This window comes from Eupeodes corollae, chromosome 2, assembly GCF_945859685.1.
Source record: "Eupeodes corollae chromosome 2, idEupCoro1.1, whole genome shotgun sequence".
NCBI lineage: Eukaryota > Metazoa > Arthropoda > Insecta > Diptera > Syrphidae > Eupeodes > Eupeodes corollae.
The window spans coordinates 157,264,702-157,291,645 of record NC_079148.1 but is presented as its reverse complement, the minus strand read 5'-3'; the positions used below and the strand labels follow the sequence as shown (position 1 = coordinate 157,291,645).

Below are 26,944 nucleotides of genomic sequence, written 5' to 3'. Positions count from 1 at the left end.
AAGACTTTGATGACGACAATTTAAAGAAAACAACGAAATTATACAAAAAAAATTAAAAGTAATATATATAAGACCAACTTTTTGAGGCTCCTCTTGTTTATATTAAAAAGTTTTGCGAAGATCGTCTTCAGTTGCTTAAGATCGATTTAACTGTACGATCTGTTTTTGGTTCTTTTTGCTGACCTTAGACTGTAAGGCTTGATAAAAAGTTCCGTCGCACTCTTTGCAAGGAGCGACTTTTACCAAAGGACTATAATTAATTTTTTTCTTAATTTTTGTTTTATTTTTAATTTATACAGGATTCGTTTATCGTTAAGTGATCGTGGTTTAGTTTATTTATTTCGATTTAATCAAACATCTACGTATTATTGGCTGTGATTTTGTGTGTAAAGTTATATTTTATATTTTATTCTAATTTTTTCCGAACGTTAATAAAAAACAAAACGAACATGATGAGCCTTCGTGCAGTTTTTTGCATGGTGAGTGATAAAATCAATATTAAAAAAAAAATATATCCTACCTAACTTATTTTGCCTTTTCTATAAATGACTGAATACCTTTTTTTGAAAATACAAAGTGCTACTAACTAAATAAGAAAAAAATAAATAAAAATATTTTCTCAATTACAAATACAATCTTTGTACAACAACAACAACTGTAGGCAGACTTGGGAGTGTAAAAATATTACATACGTATCCACATCGAATGATAACGTGATAATTGATTGGCTTGCTTCAAAATAGCCAAAGTTATGATAGATGATGTATCTTTGTGAAGTGTTGAAATTATGTATCTTTTGCAACAGAATAGCTTTACCTACATAGTATCTTCCATGTGGTCTTATGAAATTTGGAGGCTAATAAACCAGATGACAGTTTTTTATTTCTTGTAAAAATTATGGTATTTAAAAATTTTAATAAACTGTTGGTAGTTGATTGTATGAAAACGTGTTGAAGTTCATTTTTATTGCCTTTGCAAGTTGAGGTTTTGGATGAGGTAAAATTTTTAAATCCAAGATTTGAATTTCTCATATTTTCTTTCATAGGATTCAAATTCAATCTTTTACAAATTTTTGGTAGCATATTTCAAAAGCACAGATTTTTTAATTCAGAGATTTTTTTTTAAGAAATCGAGAGATAAATATTTATTTTTAATAGAAAAGAATAATGAAAGTAAAGCATTTGCGTGATGTGTTTTGACAAATAGAAGTGCATAATTTACTCATAGATTGGAAAATACTCAAAGAACTTCAAAAATGTACTTTTCTGTTTTCCTGAACTGCTAGTTTAGATTGTCTCAAATGATGAATCGAATTGTTCTGAAAGAAAATTTGTATCAGGAAAAGTTTTTGTCAGTGATACAAATTTTCAAAGATCGTTATTATTGAAATTTCAATGATTAGTTTCAATAATGGAAACTAATGATAGCCATAATTCTCCTATTATTTTTTTTCGATTTTGTTATAAACAGAAAAATGTTAAACAATTTAATTTTATTAAGAAGTGTTGGTTACAAGCTTCAAGAATATTGTTTCTCTTTTTTACAAAGCAATAAATATTTTTTAGTAAAAAAATAGCAAATGAATTCACTGAACTTTGTAAAAAAGCTTCGTTTAAACGTCTTTAACACTGCCTTTGAATTCCTTTTACTTTTAAACAAATTTTCGTGGCGGGAGGTTAAAGGGGGTCAAGTACACTTTTTCGTAAATTGCTTAAGGATACGTTTTTTTGGAAAAAGTTGTTCATCTTAATTGCAATTTTATCGAAATAGGGCATTTATTTTACATAATTTTCCTGTGCAAAATACTTTTTTGAAGCCCATAGTTTTAAACCGGGAAATAGTCCACCAAAAGTAAGATATTATTTTTCCCTTTGAAAAGTCTTGCTAAGTCACGGCAAATCGCCTTACCAGCATAATTGACTCCTTAGAATTTAAATCTAACCAAAAACCTTCCTCTTGGTATGAAAGGTTATTTAGAACCAATTGAATATGTTTCAAATCTAATGACTTGCTTGAATTAAGATATCCCCTTCTTGAACACATATAAATCATCAAATCTAATTCACACATCAAACAAAAAAACAGAAAGATCCATAACATAGTAATCTCAATTTCTAAATGTCATCTCATCAAATAAAGTATTAATGTTGATGGGTGGATTCGTTTGGATTCCTCAAATGCTTTGAATTAGTGAAAGGTTTTTTTTTCTCATTTCAAAAGAACTTAAACATATTAAAAGACCAATTATAAATAACTGGCTTTAAAAGACTTACATATAAAAAGACATTCACAAATCCAATGCAGTTTAAGATTGTCTTCAAAATTGTTAGTGCACATCTTCAGTGTTGTTTTTTTTTGTACAAATGAAATGCGGTACAACACCTTGACTATGAGTGTATGACTCTTAAAATGTTCATCTTTAGCTAAAAGAATGACGTGCGTGTCATATTCATTTGTGCCATTTTCAATATTATGGCATCTTTTAAATTTCAAGGACAACAAGCCTATAAAAACCGCAAAAATAAGCACATGTTAAAAGACTAATTTATTTATAAGAAACAACAAATATTTGTTGTACAAAATATATTTTGCATGAATTCTGAATAAAAAACAAATTAATATTCAATAAAAATGTAGGTATATACCAACAAAAAAACAGTTTCAAAGATACAAAATTTATGTTCTTTTTAGCAAAAGCAAAAAAAAAAATTAAATAACTTTTATAGAGTTGAAATTGAAAGTTGCTGATTTGGAAAGACGAGTTTGCTATGGTAATTTATTGTATCCATATATATTAAAGTATCTATTGAATATGATTTTCTTAACTGGATATACCTACCATATCTTAATTTTGTGATAGTAATACTTTCCTTTTCTTGAAATCAAAACTGGGTTTGGGGTAGTTTACCACTGAATTCTGTTTCTAAACTATTATACATGTTAAATGCTTTAGGGCGTCAAACATTTACGAGTTAATCTCTCAAAAAAGGGACAATACCAATGAATAAAAGGTCACTAACCCAACTTAATTTGAAATCTTTGATAGAGGTCATTTGCACTACAAAATCTTAGAAAAATAAACATCAATGGAGATGGTTTTATATCCGAGAGGCAGAGACAAAACTAAATTTTAATTTTATTCCATTTGAAGAAAGATATCCCTCAGGCAATTTATTGTTGTCAGAAAGAAGTCAATCAAAACAAAAATAAAAATAAACTTTTTATATGAGAGTCGTTATTTCTCTAATTGAACTCATCAAGGAGACTTCAAATTTCTGTAAAAAAAAACACACTTTAACTATTATTGCCTGATAGTTAATGCCTCTTGTCCAATTGTATAAAACCAACAAATATTTTTGTATACAGAAGATGGTAGAAATGAAGAAATGTTTTGCGATCATATTAAATAAAAAAACAACAAAATAAGGCACACTCTAGGAAAAGGAAGTGGTCTTGAATTAGACTTTTTCATCAATAACAACTTAAAAAGTTTTTCTTTCAAAGCAAAAAAGTGGAAAAAGCTTTCAATTAAAGTCGTTATTCTTAATTCCCTGGAACATCACTAATCAGGTTAAAACCACTCTTAAATTTTCTGTTTACACCCTTTACCCTTTACCTAAGATGACATTTCTTCATTCGAAATTCGGAACACCTTGCGATTTCGGTTTCGCTTCAAAAATTCAATAAATCAATGCTAATTAAATCCATTGTCACCCAAAATATTTTAAATACCTTAAAAAACGCTGCATGAAAATGAAGAGCAAAAGAGTAAGCGCCAGCTTGATATTTTAATATTTCGTTTTGTTTAAATTTGTCAAACAATGACATTCGGAGGCTATTTTAAAATTCATTCAACAGATTAAAATTACATAATTTCATGTTTAACAAAAGCCTCAAATTAGATTAATGAGTTATTGAATCTGAATAGAAGACAAAAATTCGTTAATATTTCCATTTGTTTTCTGTATAATGAAGTTAAAATTTTGACAGAATTAATATGATTTTGTTTGAAATGTGTACATTTATAACACACCACTAGGTGTAGCTGATGAGTCATTAAAAAAAACGTATTTTTCATTTTTAAAATACACGTATAAGCCCCAGACTCACAGGCCTAGAATAATTGATACCTTGAAGTCATGTCTCATGTATAGTCTACAGCATACTCGTATGCACATGTATAGACATTTTTTATACCATTTATAACATGATTAGAATTCCTTATTTGCATATTTTACTCTTCGAAAAATGAAAACCCCATCAAAAATCCATAAATTCAATATATACGGTATCAGCTTGTGTCAGTTCCAGTACCAGTACCAGTATTGATGTCATGGTCTATAAACAAAAAAACAACAAGAAATAAAATAAAAATTAAAAATACAACAACAACAACAACAACAACAATAAAAATTGAATCATTCCTGATGAAGAAAAATACACCATCATCATTATTATCATCCTAAAAATGATCGGTGCTAATCAAAATTTTTGAGCAAAACATTTTGTTTGACTTATAAAACAAGTGTTGATTTAATTTATCTAAAAAATATGCGAATATCTTGCATCACTTCAGGTCTCTGATACCTCTGTGGGTATGCGAAATAAAAATAAAAAGAAGGAAAAATTATTCACAATAAACAAACGGATTATAAAATGACCTTGGCTGTCATAAAACTTAACGACACCTCTGAGCTCTTTAGTTGAGAAGTCTTAAGAACAATGCCCGACGACCGACCCCTACTTTAAATTTGTCTTTCTGTTTGTCAGGTGATCATTTGACATTTCGTATCCGTTTCAACAATCTTACCATATAAATTACGAATAACGGTTTGATGTTGTTGTCGGTTGTCCTGAGCTGAACTGAAATAAAATGAACATCATGAGAATAGCACATTCATGCAGGTTATTTAAATTGTGCTGACACATAGCCCCTGACTCAGGTGGTTTGGTTCTTTTATTCTTATATAAGTTTAGCAAACTTCTGAATTATTTCCAAGAACTTCTATCTCAGAAAATGCTTGCTTGAAGTTACCCTCGTCGTTGTCGTCGTATAGGAGATGTTGTTGTCATAAATTGTACATTAATTTTGGCGTAACTGACATTCTAAAGTGTTTGAATAGATGGTTCTTGATAAATCTAAATAAATCGGGTTTATTCTGTGGGGTTGTGGGTATAGAAACAGAGTTGAAAAGGTTATCCAATAAATTATGTTGCAAGCTTTAAGATATTTTGAAATACTCTCAAGATATATTATAGTTCAAGAACTAAATAAAACCTAGAATATCATTTACTAAGCTATTAAAGTAATACAAACCGAGAAAAAGTTGAAAAGAATTGTGTCTTCCTAAAATTCTGAAAGGGGGCACTTTTTTACAAACTTCTAGATTTGTGACATGATATACCGTTATCAACACACATAAACTGTCACCGACTTCCCTTGGTGACTGAAAAATATATACGACTTCCCAGGGTTTATAAGAATTCTCTTATAAAACAATTACATATGTTGTTTCCAGTTCGAAAGACTTTTAAAAACTTTATTCAAAGAAATAATTATTAATACAATTTAGTTTGTTTAAATTAATTTTACGAACTATTGGTCTGCGTGGCTGCTTAATAATTTTGCACATTCCAGAACAATGAATGCGTTCAAAGTCAATTAAAGCGAGCAACATTCACGGAGACCAAGACCAAGAGCAAGTTCACACGTAGGTTTACACGATGTTTGATGACTGGTTTACACTGGCGTTGGTAACAATAAACTTTGTACTGATAAAGGGTGTTTTCTCGCAAACATCTGGATTTGTGACATGTAGGTTTGACATTTAAAAGTAAAAATAGATGATCAAATGATAAAATTCAACACGATCGAGAAATTGATTAGAATGATCTGAATATTGATGAACTAAATGCGATACTTTTACCCACTTTCCAAAGAATAGCAAATGGAATAAACCAAATGATTGATAAAGAACGAAATCTAAATCCGGCTACATGTTAATGTGTTCTGATTATTTTATGGTTCACGAAGCTATTGTACTTAAAATTACCTGATCTGAGGGTGATTTTATTCATTTCGAGATTTGAATGCAAATTAGGTAAAATAACTAAAAATAAATTGAAATAAAAATTGAACTGCAAGAAGAACCATTTTTTCTAAACTTGTTCTAAAATAAGTTCCTTTCAAAACTGCATTTCAAACGACCTTAATCATATTTCACGTTTTAATTTGTTTCTTAAGTTTGAACAAAATTCAAAAATTTGCACTTGAAAGATCTAATTTAAATAGCAGATTTAAAGCAACCTCCATCACTTTTATAACAAGTTTAATAAAAATAACCATAACAAATTAATGTTATATATCCAAAAATCTGTATGAATAACCAATAAATAAAATGCACATACGTATATAAAAATATAAAATATATATGGTATTAAGGTATGTACCTACCAGTGTCTGCCTCCATTTTCTTAAAGTCAATAATGAATAAAATTCCAGATAAACTGGATTAAGGTGTTTTTTTTAAAATTTAATTATTTTAAAAGCAAATATATTCTTAAAATGACCTTGGACTGCTAAATTTTAATTTTAAGTTATGTACATATGTTTTTATATCATTGAAATGTCAAAATAACTGTGAACAATATGTGAATGTCAGTGACTAACTAAACTGCATTTTTGTATATATTTCTGTAACGGTATTATATTTTTGAAATAACGGGTCAAAACTCTAAATTTTAATAAAATAACTTGTTCACTTAAAATTCATAGATTCACATATTCTGAATTTGAAATAAATAAAAAAAAATCCAGGGTTGAAATTATGGTCCTTTCGTACTTTGTTAGGAAATCGTGATTGATTGAAAGTTTGTTCTTTTTTTCTCTCTATAAATCAAACCTTACATAAACGTTGTAATAAATAGCTTAAAATTAACTTAAGGTTATGGTTGGGCGTAAAGATGGATTTGAGCTAGGATTTATTTCGATTTTGATAGCGTACCGCCTGCTGTCAAACTTAATCAATCAATTATCCAACTATTATCCACCGGCAAACGCATGAAACACATTTCGTTTTTGGTACATTTATAGCTCTTTTCGGTTAAACCCTGACTCATAAAAGTTCGGCCTTTGTTATTCATCATACAAAAGAATCATATTTTTTTATTCAGTAGCGAACCTATAAGACCGTTTAAAGTACTTAACAAGTTGATGACCCTATCCAAGTTTTATCAAACAAATCTTAATCTATTTAAAATAGTATAGCTATATTATTAAGTGCGTGTATCTGTGTATATTTAAAATTCACCTTTCGTACTGAAATCTTACAACCGCAAGACATGTAACGTTTTTTTGGTTTTTGTTTTTGTTTTTTGAAAAGAAAAATTAAAATTCAAATTGCATACAACACGACCAACATTAAGTGTTCGAAAAATCAACGCAAATGTGCACAACACTTTCGGAAGTTAACATGACACACAAAATAGGAATTCATTAACAAAAATTTTAATAAGTTATGGCATATAATCTGTGTAGATAATTTAATTTATTTTTGATTTAAAATGAAGACATCTAACAATATGTTTTTTTTTTTTTTTATTTTCAGGTGAGTGTCATTACAACATTTAAAATGAATAAAATCATATTCTTATGGTTTTTGGTGAGATACAAAATTGTTGCTTAAATATTTATGTTTATAGTTATTATTATTATTTACGTAGTTATTTACATTTCGGACAATGTCATGATATTTATGAATATTTAAACACGCAGTATAGTTTGGTGTTGTGAGCCCGCTCAAGCCATGCCATCTTGTTTGACATTTTCGTTACCAATTATAAAAGTTCAAAATAAACATTTACACGATTGATTTATCGCAATAAATTTTTGTGATAAAATTGTTTCTTTTACGCCAATAATTTAGTAAGAGAGAAATATTGACCAACTGAGAAAATTCTTAAATTTATAAATTATGGCAGAAATATTGCGATACAATTTTCTCATTTGATTTTATTGTGGCAGAAATATTGCGAAACAATTTCTTCATCCACTTTTATTTGTAACTCATAATTTATCTGCCAATAGCATGGAATTTGTAGAATTTTACAATAATTGATGAAATTGTTTCTTTTATGCCAATAATTTAGTAAGAGCGAAGTATTGACCGACAGAGAATATCCTTAAATTGATAAATTATTGCAAAATTATCGCAATACATTTTTGTGATAAAATTGTTTCTTTTATGCCAATAATTTGGTAAGCAAATTCTTAAATTGATAAATTATGGCAGAAATATTGAGAAACAATTTCTTCATCCAATCTTATTCGTAACCTGTAATTTTTCTGCCAATAGCATGGAATTTGTAGAATTTTAGAATTATTGATAAAATTGTTTCTTTTATTTATTTATTTATTTATTTATTTTATTTTGAACGCTTAGTAACTGTAAGATACAATATCTTATAAGGTAGTAACAAGCTTATAAATGAGAATGACAATGTACTTTTATGCCAATAATTTAGTATGAGAGAAATATTGACCAACTAGAAAATTTAAGATTGATAAATTATGGCAGAATTATTACGAAATAATTTTTTCATTTGATTTTATTGTTTCAGAAATATTGGGAAACAATTTCTTTAAGCGGTTTTATTTGTAACTTATAATTTTTCTGCCAATGGTATGGAATTTGTAGAATTTTACAATCAACAAAAATTCACAAAAACCAGTAAATATTTGTAATCTATATTTCAATCATATTATATGAAGTTAAGTATATTTCTTTTTTGGAAATGCTGGCAAAGTGCAAGTGTTATCTTTCCATATCACATGATCGTGTAAATGTATTGTCAAATGAAATTCCTGATAACTTTTCAACACCGTGTGAATTCATTGAAAATATGTTCTCGCCCCTGTTATTTTGTTTAGCTTGCCTGCATTACAAAAGAAATACGGCAAAAGTTCAAAAGAACCATTACATAACTCAGATGCGTTTTTCAAGAAAATTTATAGTCATCTCTTATTCAGAAAATCCTTGGAATAAAGGTTTCTATAGTATAAGCACCTGGTGCCTGGTGGGATATACCCCAGCCGTACCTTGCAAGATGAGAAATCGCGATTAAAAAACATCCAACTGGACATCACGCATTCATTTAATACGAGGTTACTCCCCAAGGGAGGCCACTTATCGCTTCTCGTGATCGTTTTGAAATCCTTGTCCTCAACTACCAAGCCAATGCTGCTTTGAAAATACTGCTCAGACAACTTATGCCCTCGTTTTACTATAACGCAATCGCGTAAAGCGGATCACATGCCCGCTGCGCTGCAGCAGCGTTTACGACAAAAATAACATTACAACAACAAAAAAAAAAAACAATAATAAACCTACTGACCAGTATCAACTTGATGACTCTGACCTTCGTTTTCATTTTTATTTTTATATTTACCGAGTGCTCATCCAACACATACCACTTGGGTATTTCATTTTATCATCAACTCATTGCATCGGCTGCTGCTGCTTCAATCCCCAAGCCAGTCCCAAGCTGCAGTGGCAAGCTCTAAACACTTAAGTCTTGTGTTGAACATCGATTTCGTAACTTGAATCTCGTTGAAGATGAAATGTGGCCAGATGCAGATGCTCTCCTCTTGTGTGTAGTGAGTGTACCACCCGAAAGGTGCCTTGTACCAACAACCGCCATCACCATCGTTCGGCATCAGCTTTTCTTTGGTTGTTGTCAATCCATTCCACATGCGTGCATGGCCTTTTACATAACCCAGTAACTACTTGACGTTTGTCTGCCATCACAGTCTGTCAACATGAATTCCCTGTTGCTTTCGCATGCTGTTCAAGATTGACCTTAATTTCAATATTGAATCGAGATCATAACAATTATTGACAGCTTAATAATAAAATCAATCATTTGACTGGATTTACATTAACTTTGAGTTTTCCCGCACGATACTTATTTATTTTTCAAACAATGCGACAAAAAGACAAGAAAACGTCTGCACGTTCCGGGAACTCTTTTGAATAATATTATTCACCAACTTGACATGCAAAAATACATATATACGGGCAGGTATAAGGAATAACAATAGCATCTGGTTGGTCTCGATGATTTGCACAAAAAGTTATAATTTAATAATCATAACCATCATCATCATCATCATAATCATGATTATTATTATGCTTGGCATGTCTGCCTGCGCTTTTAGGCTCAGAGGGCCATACCATAACCCATATTTCAAATTCCACCAGGGGAGTGTTCAGTGTCTTTAGTCTTCACTTTTCAGATATTCATTATTATCGCCAAGTCGTCGTGAATGAATTTCATAACGTCTTTTTGAATGTGTTCTTTTATTTTTATTTATTTTTTTTTTCGTACTTTTCTTTTAATAAGATTTATCTCAAACAATGGCAAGCTTTAGGCTTTGATGACAGCAATTGTCAAACGTTATCGGTTAAACGGATTGTGTTGGCAAGACAACATTGAATACATTTTTCAAAAATTGTTTTGCTCTTTAACATTAATTTTTTCTTTTGTCGAACAGAAAGGAGAATTGGAATTATGAATTCCAAAGCCCAATTTTCTTGCCAAACAAGACTAATCACTTGTTAACAATCATTACGGCATATGGTGCTGAGGTGAGATAGGAATTCGGAATGTGTTTTTCACTTCTATCCTCTTAAATGCATGCCTAATATTAACTTAAGGGTATTTATTACATATTTATCAACTTACATATACATATGTGAGTTGAATATTTCAATAAGGAATCATTTTGAAAAAATTATGAGCAAACCCAGAGTAATTTCTCCATGTAGCAGTTCTATAAAATGAAGAGAATTCTTTTTTAGCCGCACTACGCGAATGTGGAATGCCTTACCATAGTTTGTCCTTCTCTACCATTGCGAAGGTCAAGAAATAAAAACAATGTTTACCGAAAAATCAATTCTAAACTCTCGTTTTTTCAGAAAGCTTAAACTTTAAGTTTGGTGTATTGAAGCATAGTTTTCGAGTGCCGGCATAAATGTTGTACCGCAAAAATTTCGAAAAATAACTTCTCACAACGAATCATTTTGGGAAATTGCTAAATTTCAAAATATTTTAATCATATAAATTTGAATTTAAAAAATTTGAAAGTCACATTGAAATTAAATATTTAACAAAGATTGTATGCTCGTGAATAAATAAATATTTGAATAATATTTAGAACACTTGCTAAGAATCTTAATTCGAAATTTTTTAAACATTTTCATGAATATTCAGAGAAAGCATCTTATAAATTTTAAACATTAAAAATATCGTTTAAAAACTGATTTGGTTCCCAGCATTGAGTTAATAAAAACAACCCTAAACTTTATATTCAATTTTCATAAAGTTTATAGAACTTGAAATATTCATATTCATTTCTATTTCTGAATGATTAAGTTAAGTTAACAACATATATTTAAATAGAATACGGAAGCTTATTCTTGAGATTCTTCTTTATTAGTTTTTTCGTAGATTCAATCTTACACACGCACAAGATATTATTTATCAATTCAATGCGTCATAAACATGTAGCTACCTTGAATGAATTTCAAATTTAACAAAAAAACATAAAAGCCAATAAATTATGCATGATTTTCTCTGACGGAATGAAAAACCCGTTCTATACCTTTTTTGTACATAATTGTTGAAGTTTGGCTTAAAAGACAAACTCAGCACCAAAGTGGGAACTATTCGATATAAAAAAATTACAAAATTTCTAATATCCTTAGACCATGATATAAATTAAAATTAATTTGTTTAAACTTGTTTTGATTAAAAATTAAAAACCGCATCTTTACTTGGCCAAAATTTATATTTAAATGTGGCTCTTGTATTTTTTTTGAAGATGTATGCTACCCATTTTTATATATAAACTAAATTTTGTAGATATGATAATTCTTTTGGTTTTTTAAAGGTCGTCATAATTTTTGTTATTTAATGAATATGTTTATTAGAAACGGAATTATAATAAATTGCCATCAATATGATGACAATTCCATTATTACACCACCACACTCTCTTCAAACAAAATGAATTAATAGAATTTAGCTTTTTGTAGGTGAATATGTGTTTTGCATAAAACATTTGCTATTTAGATTCATTATGTCAATAAATATTGTTTTTATTACAATACATTTTATGACAAAGTTCGAAGAATATGTAAATATTTATATTTATAAAAAAGCATCAAGGACGTTGTTGAGGTTATTGTTTTGTAGACGTTTATTAATTAGGTGAAATTCTTAAACAAAATCTTAAAATTTTCCAAAAAATAATTAGATTAATGTACAAAGTAAATATACAAACATTAAAGTTTATGTTGGTAAATTAAATAAAATCATATTAAAGGATAAGCATTCAAATCACAATACCTAATTATTATGGGAATTATCTTGTGTGAGTTTTTCCTGGAAATCAAGTAAAATCAAAATTTGCGTCAGAGTTCATTACTTTAGAAAATCAAAAATAAAAGAAAACGAAAACGACAACATTTCCATTATCCTTATCCATTCAAACAAACTTAATTAAATGCGACAGTATCTTTTTTTTTACTACAGAGACGAATTTAAGTCAACGTAAATATTCGCTTTAATTATGAGTTCAAGTAAAATTTAGATATAACTTTATTTTATCAGTTCCAGAAGTGAATTAGGTTTGTACTTTACAAAAAAAAGAAACAATTAGGATTTTAAAACAAAAATATTGGCTAATGATTTCCGATTCAAGTCCTTTAAAATTTGCAAATGACATTTGTTTCAAGCCAAATTGTCCAAGAACTTCAAGAACTTTGTAAAATAATTAAATCTTTTATTTGTCCAGACAATCAAGAAGCAAAAGAAATTTCATATAATTTATCAATTGAATTTAAAAGCAGTTAAAAGTTAATGGGGCGTATTCATATTTATATTTTAAACCCGAGTCTATTTAAACTGGAGTATAAATTTATCACAGAGGCTATTCATAAAGACTTTTCCAGCTCTGTTTAGTAAGAAACAGGTTTAAGGCATATTTTACTACAATTTTGAAAGATTTCACTTAAACATAAACAAAATGGCTTGTAGAGGGTAAAAAAATGCGTTAGCTGGAGAGCCAAAATCTTTAAAACTGTTTAAACTATTTTGTTTTCTGTTAGTTTAGAAATTTTGTGAAGTCGGGCTGGCAGTTTTAAGACTTGGAAACACGCAGATATTAGCAAACATTTTATTAAATTTCGGTCTATCTTTAGAAGGTCAATCATAAACTTGACATTTTTTTCCCCGAATCGATACAAATCGGCTTCATCTATTTCAAAGGGTCCAATCGGGTTAAGTAGTACTTTCGTTTTTTGTTAGTTGGTAGCATTCCAACATGCAGCAAAATATCACAATATTTATTTATGTTTAAGTCTTTAATTTTTGTTTTTAAATTTTCAAATAAAATGTCTCGTAACTTAATTTAGTAAATCAATTTGTTTATTTTTGACGTTTAATAGATTTAGAACTAGCTTAAACAAAGGTTCTGTCGTTTTTATTTTTAGACTCTAGATTATCGTTTTAAAATGGGTTTAATTTGTCTAGGAATTACATAAACTGAAGTTTAATTTAGCAAAGACAAAAACAGATCTTATCAAGGAACTATGAATAGGAACCAATATATTTATTTGTTTTTATGACATTGGACTTTACTAGATGTCAAAAGCTCGTTTTTTGTTACAATAATTATTCTTGAGGTAATATTATTTTTGTTCGTAAAATATTCGAAGTGGAAAATATTTTCTTTCAAGTTTGTGTTAAGTTTATACCAATTCCGTAAGATTTATGAGTAATGAAAAATTTAATGGGAGATTTAATGGAATTCAATAACGCTATGATTCTTTTTACTTTATTTTATTTAAAAAACATTTTGTTTACAATTTGGAATCAAAATAGTACATAAACATGGCAAGATTGCCATCTGCCAGAAAATAATATTTGCTTTAATAAAATAAATAGTTGGTAGGTTTTCATTAGATTTGTTGTTATTAAAAAAATACAATTTGTTGTTTTACATTCGCTCAAACAGAAAAAAAAATGATCTTTTGATAACAATTGATTTTTGCGTTTTAGTTTACGTTTAATTGTTTTAGAAATTTGTAAATTAATATTTTTAAGAAAATAGAATTAAAAAATGAATTGAAAGGTTGAAAGCTTCTATGAATATTTAATGCATGTTCACAGAACATGAAGAGATTTGTCCACCCAACGGATCCGTTTATTATCTTCGAATTTCTTATAGTATCGGAAAAATAGCTATAAAATGGTAAATATCGTCACGCTCGTTTCTGTAACGATAATTGCAAAGGACCGATGAAAATATATAATTCAAGTCCAATTTTTTAACCCTTGCTCTGAAAATTGTACCTAAAGCTCTCATAAAAAGGTTTTTATTGAATAATTTATTTTAATAATAATTTGTCGCATTAGTATTTAAAGAGTGGCTTAGATTTCTATAAATTTCTCTTGTTGACGATGATGATGCTCTATTTAGATGTTGAATATATATATTTGCATCAACTTTTGCGATAACATTCGGAAAAATATTTTGCCAGTTTTCTATGTTAACACTTTGACTGCTGACGTTGACGCGCGCGCCGTCGTCAAAAAATCGTATTTGTTCTATGCGGCGGACGTCGACGCATTGTCGACAACCTGTTTATTATTTTTTGACCTCTCCCAATAATATCAGCAACAACAAGCCATACGTGTCTCCACACAGGCCAAGAGGTTGAAATTGTTTTTTAAAATAGAGTAAAAGGAACCTTTTTGCCAAAAAAAATGTCCGCATTGAGGGGTAGCTCAGGTCAAACCACGCCGCAGTCAAAGTGTAAAACTCAGTCAGTTCAAGAGAAACATTATGCAACCGGGCAAGTTGAGTCCATTCCTTAAATGTCAATGCTTTTGTTCGCAAAAGAACCTTCATAATAGAAGTGTGAAGATTCGGTTTGCTCATTACTCTTGTTAGAAAATCTGCATGCAATTTAAAACTTTTAACAGAAATCAGCGCAATTTCAGACCTAACATGAATTGCATAGGTTGGAGTCAAAGCCTTGTATCAACTCAAATTATTTAAAATAGGTGTGACCAAAAACTTTAATTCCGTAAGACAAGCAAGTGTTAATGGTTGCTTGGAAAAATCGGTATTTAAATCCTAAGTCCACGTTTTTGTTTGAGAAGAAAGTTGGCCACATTATGTTGAGACCTACTTTAGCTTCTTTACTTTTACGCTGAACATGTTAATCGAAGCTACCGTTAGCAGACATCAACACTCCCATATATTTGAAATCCTGTACTATTTCAATAGGTTGGTTGTTAACCACCTTTCTTCTGTCAACCATCTACAACTCCGTGCCTCAAATACCATTATCTTTGTTTTATCTGAGTTTATTTTAAGGTCTCAGATATTGCAATACGTGTGGACCCTATTGATTTGTAGCTGGAGGGAAGATGGGTTATCTGCTAGCATAACCAAGTCATCCACGTAAAGAAGTAGGTACTTTTCTACGAATATCAGGAAACCAAACTCCACCGGGTAAATTATCTGAAATATCATCAATGTAAAGGGCAAACAAGATTGGGCTGAGGATACATCCCTCGTTAACTCCTGCAGTCGTTTAAAACCAATTTGAAATCTCTTCCCCATCCCATCGCAGATATTTAGAAATATTCTAGATAAACCAAGTGGGGCCATTTTGAAAATGAGAGCATACATCTTCTTTTTCTTTTGGATAAATTTGTTAGCAATACTCGATAAAGCAAAAATATGGCTAACCCTTGAAAAGCCCTTACGAAAACCAGCTTGAAACATACTTAAGCGATTGTTTGATTTTACGCAACTGATAAGTATTTTATATAGGATTCTAGCAAATACTTTTCCAAATGGAATTTAGTTTTGAAATACCTCTGTAATTCTCAGCTAAACTAACATCACCTTTTTTAAATAATGAAAATATAACAGTTTTATTAAAACTCGAGGGAACGCAAGCGGAACCCTACAAATTGTTATAAAAAGAAAGAAGATATTGCTTGTATTCTAAAGACGAGTTTTTAAAAAATTCAACGGGAATGCCATCAATTCCTGGGGAGTTTTAAAAAGAGCGAGTTCCAGTTCATCAAGGACTATTACAGAATCAAGTAAATCATCAGCTGTGTTTGGGCAAGCATAATAAAACGAATGCAAGTCATCTTGAAATGTCAACAAGGATCAGAAATGGGATGCCAGAGCTTCAGCTTGTAGTACACTTGAAGACAAACCAAACATTTTTGTGTGTAATTTAACTTTTTTGCCTCGCAGACCTGTTTGTATATTTTGTTAGATTCCAGATATGCAGACTTAAGGTGATCTAAATTAAATCTTTTGAATAACTTAGGGAGAGCGAAAGATTTTTTTCTGAGCCTCATACATTCGGAATAAAACCATTTAGTTCTGACTTTCAGCTGCTTGTGACTACTAATACGGGAAGCAGATGATCTAACAATTTCGGTTATTTGTTCTCTTAGTTGGTCAAGAGAGCGGCTTGGGGGTGTCAGCGAACGAATAACGTTATTAGTCCGTCAGTTATTTATACGAAGAAAGGTATTCCAAATGTATGGACCTACGAATAGACATCTCTCTAAGGAAAAATTTCAATTCAATGCAATTTTCCTTGAAATTTTGCTCCCGATAGTAAATACATAAATCTCAGGAAAAATTTTGAACATCATTAACGTTCATGAGACAGAAACATTCTAAGAAATTTATATTCTTGATGTCCCTAAATGCAAGTTTTTTTTTAACCAAAATTCAAAATATAAATGTTAATATAATAATAATCATGAAAATGGCGGGATAATGAATAACGAGTTACACGAAATCAATTAATTATTTTTCTTTACCGCTATGTTTTTCTCTGGTTTCGAGTGTAGGATGAAACAATGACTTATCATCAAAACACGAGACAAAACAATTTTTAATACAGATAGTTAAACATGATGTTCCTTATGACAATGATAAATCGTTTGATTTTACCATGAAATACAAAAAAAGGTTATAAATTAAATTTGCATCAAAAGAAAAACCAACAAACCTACTGACATACTCAGTCTGCACCATAAGATCCGGTTGTTGGGCTGTACTGATGAGTTTCAAAGACATGTCAAGATTTCAAAAGATGTTGTATTAGACATTGCGTAGGTGCAACATTTCGAATACACGACTTTCGATACATTTATTATTTTTATTTTATTTATTTATTTGTTCAATTAGCAAATCCGTTGTTTGATATTTAACTTATATTTGTCCTAAAACCCATAAGGGTTTTCATATAAACAGAAGTTTTATTTCATAAGGAAGAACCAATTCAAATTTATGAACATTTACCTCCAGAACGTGTTTTAAAGGTTTTATTATTCAATTTTTGCTAAACATATTTATTTTCCCTTACAGGTGCTCGCCATCTTGCCTCTGCAAGAAATTCTTGCCGCCCGCGTAGTTGACAAAGAGAACCGCAGGTTAATCTTAGATATCCAAGACAAGAAAACTACAAACAATCAATACTATACCTCAAACTTTGACACAAGTAAGTACAAACCCCGTTACATTATTCAGAATTACACAAAACACAATTTTATATTATAAGAAACCACAAAACACAAACAAACAAAAAATTTAAAAAAAAAACACAATCACTCAAAACACAATGCAAACAAAATTTCAAAAATATTGGGAATTAAAATGGTGGAGTTTTTTGGTGCGATTAAAGTAGATTTCTTGCAAATATACTAGAAAACGCCTTAATGGTATTTTTAACGATTGTAAATATTTTTTTTTTCAAAACTTTAACTTTTAAGATATTTTTAATAATTTAACTTTAACAAGCATTGTAAATATATATATATATCCAATCAACCAAAATAACGGTAACCAATCATAACTCAAGAAATAAAAATTTAAAAAAAAAAACAAAAAAAAAGTTACGGAGCCCGGGTGGATCCTGGAATACTTTATGTCCACAAAACACTCTCGCCCGCTGCTTTTTGAACGCTTTTGCTTTTAAATTGATCCAAAACGGCCATGTTATTGTGTATGAATAGGTGCCTACCGTTACGGTTACGATATCGGTGAGACCGGTAATTTTCATCATGAATCACGTGGCCCAGATGGGGTTACGTACGGTTGTTACGGATGGATTGATCCGTATACCGTGCTGAGGGTAGTACATTATGTAGCAGATGCTCACGGCTACAGGACCGTTGAGCCTCAAAAGCCAGTAGAGGTGTTCCCTGAAGCTGGTGACAGTTCGATGCAGAGCTTCGAACAACGAGCGAAACGAGTGGGTGTTATGGTAGCTTGGGAAGAATTGTACTTCCCAGTCGGGTGTGGTAAATTCGAAGGTGGAGCCCGACCGGATTTCCCAGTTTTCGATTTTCAATCAGACGACACTGATGTGAGTTGAAAAAATGAGATGTTCTGAAGTGAGGGGTTTAATTTTCAAGGTTATTTCTTATTTGTTTAATCGGTTCAGAAGAAGCCGTTGTTCACTGGATTTGACATTAATTTTGCAAAAAAGAAGCCCGCGAAGACGGGTAGCGCATCCGACATCGGAGGCTTTAATAGCATACGACAAGATACTAACAAAAAAGGTCCCATTGTATTAAAAGGATCAGCAGAGAAAAGCTTACCTATCTATGGAAGCAATCAAGGAAGTGGAGGAAGCCGACCAGGAAATGTGGGCAAAGTAGCTGTTAATAAAATTAACGGCGCAAGTAGCATAAGAGGCAGTAGTAGTTTTAAGAGCGACGGTTCGAATGATTCGGGCAAGTATACCCACGTTGATGGAGGGGTAGGTCCAGGAGCAGATCCATATGGTCACATTGTTGGTCAGAACGGTGGCACCGGCGGATTTGGGTCCGGAGGAGGCTTAGGGTCAGGTAAACGAGGCGCTCGCTTTCATTTCGCCATTTAGTCACTCATTAAATTCATTTATTTTTTATATAGATGGTCCTAATAGATCTAATAACGGCCCTAATGGACCCAATGGTCCTAATGGCCAAAACGGTCCCAATGGCCCAAGTGGTCCTAATGGCCCAAGTGGTCCCAATGGACCAAACGGTCCAAATGGACCAAACGGTCCAAATGGACCAAAAGGTCCTGCTGGAGCTGGAGACAGATTCGGTATAGGAGGTAACACCGGCGTTGGTCCCCCAGGTAGAGGTGGAGGATTTGGAGCTGGTACAAATTCAGGCTTTGGGGGAGGAATAAATAAGGGACAAGGGGGCTCATCTGGATTTGGAGACGGAATAAGTAGTGGTCAAGGTGGATCTTCTGGAGCTGGCAATAAAAATAGCAACGGTCAAGGTGGATCAGCAGGCTTTGGAAGTGGAAATAATAGAGGCCAAGGTGGATCGTTTGCACCTGGAAGAGGAGGTAACAGAGGTCAAGGAGGATCGTCTGGGCTTGGAAGTGGCAATAACAGCGGTCAAGGAGGATTGGCAGGGCTCGGGGATGGATTAAACAAAGGTCAAAGTGGATCTTCTGGTGTTGGAGGTGATATAAACAGAAGCCAGGGTGGAGTATCCGGACTTGGAAGTGGACTAAATAGAGGCCAAGGTGGATCTTCTGGATTTGGAAATAAAAATAACAGAGGTCAAGGTGGATCGACTGGGCTTGGAAGTGGTAATAACAACGGTCAAGGTGGATCGTCTGGGCTTGGAAGCGCTGGTAACAACGGTCAAGGCGGATTGTCAGGCTTCGGTCAAGGTGGATCATCTGGATTTGGAGTTGGACTAAATAAAGTCCAAGGTGGATCTTCTGGATTTGGAAATACAAATAACAGAGTTCAAGGTGGATCGTCTGGGCTCGGCAGTGGCAATAACAGCGGTCAAGGAGGATCGTCTGGTGTCGGCAGTGGATTAAACAGAGGTCCAAATGGATCTTCTGGACTCGGAGGTGAAATAAACAGAGGTCAAGGCGGATCTTCTGGTTTCGGAAATGGCGCTAACAGAGGTCAAGCAGAATCTTCTGGAAAAGGTAGCTTAAACAGCAACGGGACTGGAGGATCGAAAATCACAAGTGCATCCACACCACTAATTGACGGTCTCTTTGGCAATGATGTTCAAGGAAGTGAAGGATCATTCGGAAATAGATTCAAGCCTAGTGGACAGACATATTTGGATAAATCAAATGAAAGCGGACAGCAAAATAGTCAATTCAATGGTCAATTATTTGGAACAAAACCCTCTTTAAGTACAGCAGCTGATGGCTCCCAAAGTCTTACCGGGGTCAACAACAACAAACTAGACGTTTTCGACTATGGTTTTCATCGCGGTGAAGCTTCAAATCCATCCCCATCTACAGTCAGTCCATTAACTAAAGCCACCAAAGCAGGAATCTATAATCAAGGATCACGTAAGTATAAGAGAAGGGTTAATAGGAAGGTTTATATTATTTATGCTCTTCCATTCAGAAAATAATTTCGATGGTAAATTCAAAGGAGATAACAATGATGGCAAATACGTCGAAAAACCTGTGCCTTACATTCACGTTGAAGGTGAACATGGTCCGGGAGCTGATCCCTATGCACATGTTATAGGTTTAGAAGGTGGTTTTGGAGGTACTGGAGGAAATGGAGGTGCTGGAGGGTTAGGTGGAGTCGGTGGTATTGGAGGAAACGGATTAGGAGGGCCTTCTGGTCCACAAGGACCAAGCGGTCCCTTCGGATCTCCAGGTCCGCAAGGACCAAACGGACCCTTCGGATCTCCTGGACCACAAGGCCCGAACGGACCCTTTGGACCACCAGGAGTAGGTGGATTGAGTAAACCAGGTTCAAATGGGCCACCTGGACCTCCAGGACGACAGGGACCTCAAAAAATAAGTAACTCAGGTCTGAATGGGCCACCTGGACCTCCCGGTCCAAATGGACCTAAGAAAACAAGTAACTCAGGTCTGAATGGGCCACCTGGCCCATTAGGTCCTCAGCAACCAGGCGTAGGAGGACCATCTGGATCACGTGGTCAGCCAGGTCCACAAAGAGGACAAGGACAATCATCCAAATATAACTCACAAGGAAGCTATACCCAAGTAACACGTAAGTAAACTAAAATGGGGAACAAGAATTTTTGAAACAAAAACACTCTCTATTCAGAAAATACCGGTAATGGAAAATTCAGAGGGGATAACAATGATGGCAAATATGTTGAAAAGCCAGTGCCTTATGTTCATATTGAAGGAGAACATGGCCCAGGAGCTGATCCCTACGCACATATTGCTGGTTCAGAAGGTGGCTTCGGAGGAATTGGAGGCGTTGGAGGATTCGGCGGAGTTGGTGGTGTTGGAAATAATGGAGCAGGAGGTCCTAATGGACCTTCAGGACCAAATGGACCTTCCGGACCAAATGGACCTTCCGGACCAAATGGACCTTTCGGATATCCCGGACCACAGGGGCCAAATGGCCCACCTGGATTGAGTAAACCAGGTTCAAATGGGCCACCTGGACCTCCAGGTCCACCAGGTCCGCAGGGATCCGGTAACTCAGGCTTCAGTGGACCACCTGGTCCACCAGGACCTCGAGGACCAAGCAAATCAGGCCCAGCTGGACCATCTGGACCCTCAGGTCCCAGTAAAACAGGTTCAAGCACAACACTAAACTCAAACAAATCAGGCGGCAACATTAACTCGAATAGTAAGTAAACGTTGATAGGTTGGTGTGAACAAATCTTAATTTTATTTATTTAGTTTACAATCAGAAAACGGAAGATAATTCTGGCAAATATGTAGACACTTCTGTTAATGGTCCACAAGGTGGATTTGGTAATAAGGGAAGCCTTGGACAAGGAGGAGTAGGAACAATAGGCCATTCTGGTCCAAGTGGTTCATTAGGAACCCCAGATTCAAGAGGACCTATTAGAGCAAAGCCAACTGAAAATCGGCAACACGTATCCCAAACGCAAAGTTCTCTGACCGGTCAATCGTCAGATCATCAAGGAAGTTATGTTCAAGCTTCCCGTAATTACGAAGAATTTAAAGTTTTTTAAGCATATATTATTAATTTTCAATTTTTACAGAAAAACCTGGTGCAGGTGATAGCTCAGGGCTGTACGTAGACACTTCGGTGCCATATCAGCATATTGAAGGTGTACATGGTCCAGGAGCTGATGCCTATGGCCATGTTGAGGGTGAACAAGGTGGAGTTGGTGGAGTTGGCGGAATTGGAGGCGTCGGTGGAGCAGGCGGAGTAGGCGGTAATGGCGGTTTCGGCGGAGTTGGTGGAAATGGAAATAACGGTCCTAATGGACCAACAGGGCCTTCGGGACCCTCTGGACCTCAAGGACCTAAAGGACCATTTGGACTACCAGGTCCCCCCGGTCCACCCGGATCATTTGGACCTAGCAGACCAGGCACATCAGGAATTCCCGGACCAACAGGACTACAAGGACAATCAGATAATTCGAGACCCGGATTTGGCGGTGTCATCGGAGCCCCAGGAAAACCAGGCTCATCGAATCCTGGTAGACCTGGACCTCCAGGTCCACCAGGACCTACATCAACTGGCTTACGCAATCCAAACCAACAACCAACGGACAACCAATATCAATTCCTAAGTCAGTCTGGTTTTCCTGGGTTCAACGCACAGGATTCAGGTTAGCAAGAATGTGAAAACTGTGCGAAACCATTTCTTGTAGGTTTTTGTTTATAATGCAACTAATAACATTTCCTCTAACTTTTAACCTATTTAACTGAAGCTATTCACGCTTGATGGTAAAATTAATTAATCAACTAAAATAAATTCTTTTGTAAAATTGCAAATTAATTTCAATTTTATAAAAACTTTGTTTTCTTACAGGTACCACTTTAAGCAATTTTGCCAAATTGGGTTTTTTCACTATCAAGCGTGAATTCTTCTGATATATTATATATACCATAGCCAAACAAAATAAAAACAAACAACTAATTAATATTTCTCAATAATAACAAATCTCTTCCAGAATGGCCGTTAACCCCTCCGTTTTAATCGTATATGTATAATGTTAACCGTAACAGCACAATGACTACACAATCTGCCTATTTATTTATTAATTTTGCATCATATGATTTCTCATCAACAAAACCAAAAAACTAACCTTCATTTTTCATTAAACTTAAGCTTTAAATAATATTTTATTAAAAAAATTGTTTGTGTTATGGATGCGGGGCTGAATCTTAATTTAAGGCTTCATTTGCTTTGAAATGCACCCTTTGTTTATTATGTTTGATTTATCCTGAAATTAAATTTTTTACCGAAAATACAAGTGAAACAAATGTATTAATTTCTCTGCCTGTTCCTTTCTATTTACAGAATCTGGTACTTTTAATGCTTATAATACTCCTAATAATCGGCCTAAAGCTACTCGTACACCTAAACCTAGAAATGATGTTGGTGACGGTAAATACCGTCGTAAGTAACGTTGCAATTTGCAAAAACACATTTGGTTTTTCCTTTATAAATTTTTTTACGAAAATAGTTTGGGCTGGTTTTTGAAAGAAAACGTTTTTGGTAATTATATTTTTTTCATTTCCCTGCATAGATGTGGACGATGGCAAGTACTACCATGATGACTCAGGTAAATACACCCATATAGAAGGACCAAAGGGACCAGGTGCCGTTGGTTATGAACATATCGAAGGTCCTGAAGGTGGTGTCGGTGGTGAAGGTGGATTTGGAGGAAATGGTGGTTTCGGAGGCAATGGAGGATTTGGCCCAGGAGGACCCGGTGGACCAGGTGGACCAGGAGGTCCAAACGGACCAAATGGACCACCCGGACCAAACGGACCCCCTGGACCACCCGGACCACCAGGACCTCCCGGAACTTTCCCAGGTAATTTTAGTTTTTTTTTTTTTTTCAAATGTGTGTTGCTGCAAAGGTCATGAATGTCAGAATCAAAATAAAATGGTCGTTGTTTTGCCTTGAGTTTATTTCACAAAAAAATATTATTCAGAAAGAAAAGCTTGCTTCTTTCTTGACATAAACAAAAAAACTGACATAACCGATGTAACCCCTTTTAATATTTCAAGAAATACAAGTAAATGTTGAAAACTAAATTAAAATTAATTGTTTATAGGCTCACCACCAGCCAAACCAAGCCCAGGTAATAAGGGAACACCAGGAAAAGGTGCACCCGGATCACCCGGAACTCCCGGCACCCCAGGAAACCGTGGAACACCAGGAAGCGGTAGCCCAGGAACTCCAGGAACACCAGGTACACCGGGAACTCCCGACAAAGGAAACCGCCCTTATAATCCCCGTGAATCAGACCGTGAAACTGAGGGTTATTTACCACCCCTAAATTCCCCCAAACCCTATGATTTAGGTAAATTTTCCGAACCTAGCCTTCTTCCTCCCCCAGAACAAAAAACAAATAAATATTTTCCTTCCTCATCCACTCCAAAACCAGGTTCCTCTGGACAAAATGCCTTTGACCGTCCACCAAAATTCGGGTTGAGTATTCCAAACAATAAGAACACTAGTAGTAGAATAACCTCTTTTCCATTTTCCACAACAACAAAAACAACAACAACTACTAAACCCTATCAAATTCAAACTCAAAATATAACCCCCATACCAAAAACAAAAAACAATATTAACACTAACAAAATAAATACAAATATAAATAACAACAACAACAACAATTTTGTTGATAACAAAAGTAAACTTACTAACTACCCTACAAACATAACTCCCACTGCTTCCCCAATCTCATATATTAATGTTCCTTCCCCAGACGCTAAATGTCCATGCTCCCAGGCCACACTAACATCAAATGGTAGAAGCTCATCGAATTACAAACCACAAGCCTCGATCTATAATAACGTAATGCCAGCTGCACTACCCGATAAAATTCCAGTTTACCCTCAACAACCTGGACTTCCAAGCACTCTGTCTCCTAACAATCTCCCCGAAGGGGCTGTCATTGCTTTCATGCCAGTGGTTTTCTTTCCTTCTATCAGCGCGCTGCAAGATTGCAATCAGAAAACAACTCCTGTGATACCAGCAGCCTTCACAAGTCCTTATAAGTCAAACGAACAGTGTATGTGCCCATGTTCCTGTACCCAAAGTCTGCCAAACAGGAACATTAAGAAACGCTCAAACAGCGAAAGTCATGACCACCATAATGAGGGACATTCGCACCCAAAGGTCCAAGAGCATGAGCACTAAACCAATAAAAAGATCGGTTGAAGAACACTATACGTTAAACTCGGACTTAAAATATGCAGTTTAAAATTTTGCCTTTATTTCTGTAACTCAAAATAAACACCTCATGTTTATTTTGAAATTTCTTAACAATTAAATTTTAAACTGCATATTTTTCTGCGACTTATTAAAATGAATCGAAAAGAAAACCTCCGGTGAGAAAAAAAAAATACAGGAACAGAACCTTAACCCTAGAAGTTAAGGTCAAGTGGCTGATGCTTTCGTTGTTTCGTCTTTTCTTCCACCTAAATACACAATTTTACACACCACACATAACCAACTAATAAAAATACTCTTTTTTCTTAATCTTAAAACAAAAACTTAAATCTTTAAAATCTTTGCATTTAATTTATAAAACTTCTTTAACTTTAACTTAAACTTTATAAACCTTCCTTTTTTTGTATGTTTTTTATGTAATGTGTTCTTGGAAATAATAATAAATTTATACTTTGTTGTTTTTATATTTTTAAATGAATGAAAAAAAAAAGAAATGAAAATACTTATGTAGCTGTCATTATGCTTGTACATTTTTTTTATGTATATTTGTAAGTTTTTATTTTTTAAAATTGATTTTTGTAATAAAAAATGTTTGTTCAAAAAAATTAAATGTCAAAATGCGTTAATTATTTCTATTTTGGTTTGAATCAAAAGTAAAAGGTATCGGAAAGGGGTAAGTAAGCTTTGAAAAAGGTTGGTTGCTTTAACCATAGTCTTCAGTTCTTAGTTAGTCCAACAAAATCGTTGGGTTAATATCTAGATTTCCGAAAGCAAGGATTTGATATTTTCAAAACCCACAACATACAGCTTTGTGAAAGAAAGGATATTAGACCTTTTACAATTAAATTTATAAAACGAAATAAATGAAGGTTAATACTAACAACCACAGAAGTAGGTGGTTTGTTGAAGAAGAATGTTTAAAAACTACCAAAAACTACCCAAATCTAGTTTTTCAAAATTAAGTTAAAATAATATGGTGACCTCAAGGGGTTTATCGAGTTCGTTAAACCGTTTGAAATTTACACACAACTAGCCTTTAACCACAGAAAAGAATTAATCAAATCCGATTTGATCAAATGAGAAGGATTTAAGAAAAAGTAAAAGTTTTTCAAGGAAAATATGAATATTTTATTATTTAAAGCTGTGGATGTAGTTAACAAATTAGGCTTAAATCAGAAACTGCAGTCGAACTGAGGTAGCTTTACATTATTTGTTGTATACAGATCATTTAAAATTGTTAATCAAAATCCATGCGATTAAAGCCCAAGCTTTCGAATTTGTTCGAACATTTTAGTTTGTCAAACAGTCATCTTACTTATTGTAGTAGATTTTCTGAAGATAATTCCGGTTGACGTCACTTTACTTCTACAAAACTATTTTGCTTTAATTATTGTATTTATTTAATATTCATGACACATTTTTAAATTGTCTGTCTAAATCAACACAAAAAATAACCTATTCAAACTTGGTGCACATTTCAAGTTATCAAACAAATATTTTAATTATTGTAGTAGATTTTATGAACCTATATTCGAACCAAACGTAACTTTGCTTTTAACCGATCATTTTGATTTTATTATTTTAACTGTCCAATTTTCACGATACGGTCAAAATCCACACAAGAAAAGACCCAAGCTTTCGAAACATGTCAAATATTTTAAGTTACCGAACAGAAATCGTACTTATTGTAG

At 33.3% G+C, this 26,944-nt stretch overlaps 2 protein-coding genes across 3 annotated transcripts; both read left to right on the top strand.

The window, feature by feature from the left end:
- On the top strand, positions 1–23,303 carry LOC129944557 (collagen alpha-1(I) chain-like). 2 transcript variants are annotated; one of them, XM_056054079.1, is made up of 10 exons: positions 1–191; positions 300–479; positions 17,476–17,608; positions 18,123–18,475; positions 18,557–18,959; positions 19,027–20,436; positions 20,495–21,115; positions 21,173–21,709; positions 21,763–22,032; positions 22,092–23,303. In XM_056054079.1, exons 2-10 carry the CDS (start codon positions 450–452, stop codon positions 22,670–22,672), a joined length of 4,338 nt encoding a protein of 1,445 aa, XP_055910054.1. In that variant the 5' UTR covers positions 1–191; positions 300–449; the 3' UTR covers positions 22,673–23,303. The 2 variants fall into 2 exon arrangements, with proteins under 2 accessions (XP_055910054.1, XP_055910053.1); XM_056054078.1 differs by having other exon boundaries at positions 2–191; positions 18,554–18,959; positions 22,092–23,302.
- On the top strand, positions 23,045–25,220 carry LOC129945308 (collagen alpha-5(IV) chain-like). The gene is made up of 5 exons (XM_056054963.1): positions 23,045–23,060; positions 23,363–23,449; positions 23,592–23,882; positions 24,127–24,375; positions 24,787–25,220. The coding sequence occupies exons 1-5, from the start codon at positions 23,045–23,047 to the stop codon at positions 25,218–25,220; spliced, it is 1,077 nt and encodes a 358-aa protein (XP_055910938.1).
- The last annotated feature ends 1,724 nt before the right edge of the window (positions 25,221–26,944 follow it).

Coding starts and splice junctions, on each gene's coding strand:
- LOC129945308 (XM_056054963.1), top strand. Junction 23,450..23,591: donor TAGAAATGATGTTGGTGACG/GTAAATACCGTC, acceptor TTCCCTGCATAG/ATGTGGACGATGGCAAGTAC. Junction 24,376..24,786: donor CCCCAAACCCTATGATTTAG/GTAAATTTTCCG, acceptor TTCCTTCCCCAG/ACGCTAAATGTCCATGCTCC.
- LOC129944557 (XM_056054078.1), top strand. CDS start 450: ATGATGAGCCTTCGTGCAGTTTTTTGCATG. Junction 20,437..20,494: donor AATCTATAATCAAGGATCAC/GTAAGTATAAGA, acceptor TCTTCCATTCAG/AAAATAATTTCGATGGTAAA. Junction 21,116..21,172: donor AAGCTATACCCAAGTAACAC/GTAAGTAAACTA, acceptor CTCTCTATTCAG/AAAATACCGGTAATGGAAAA.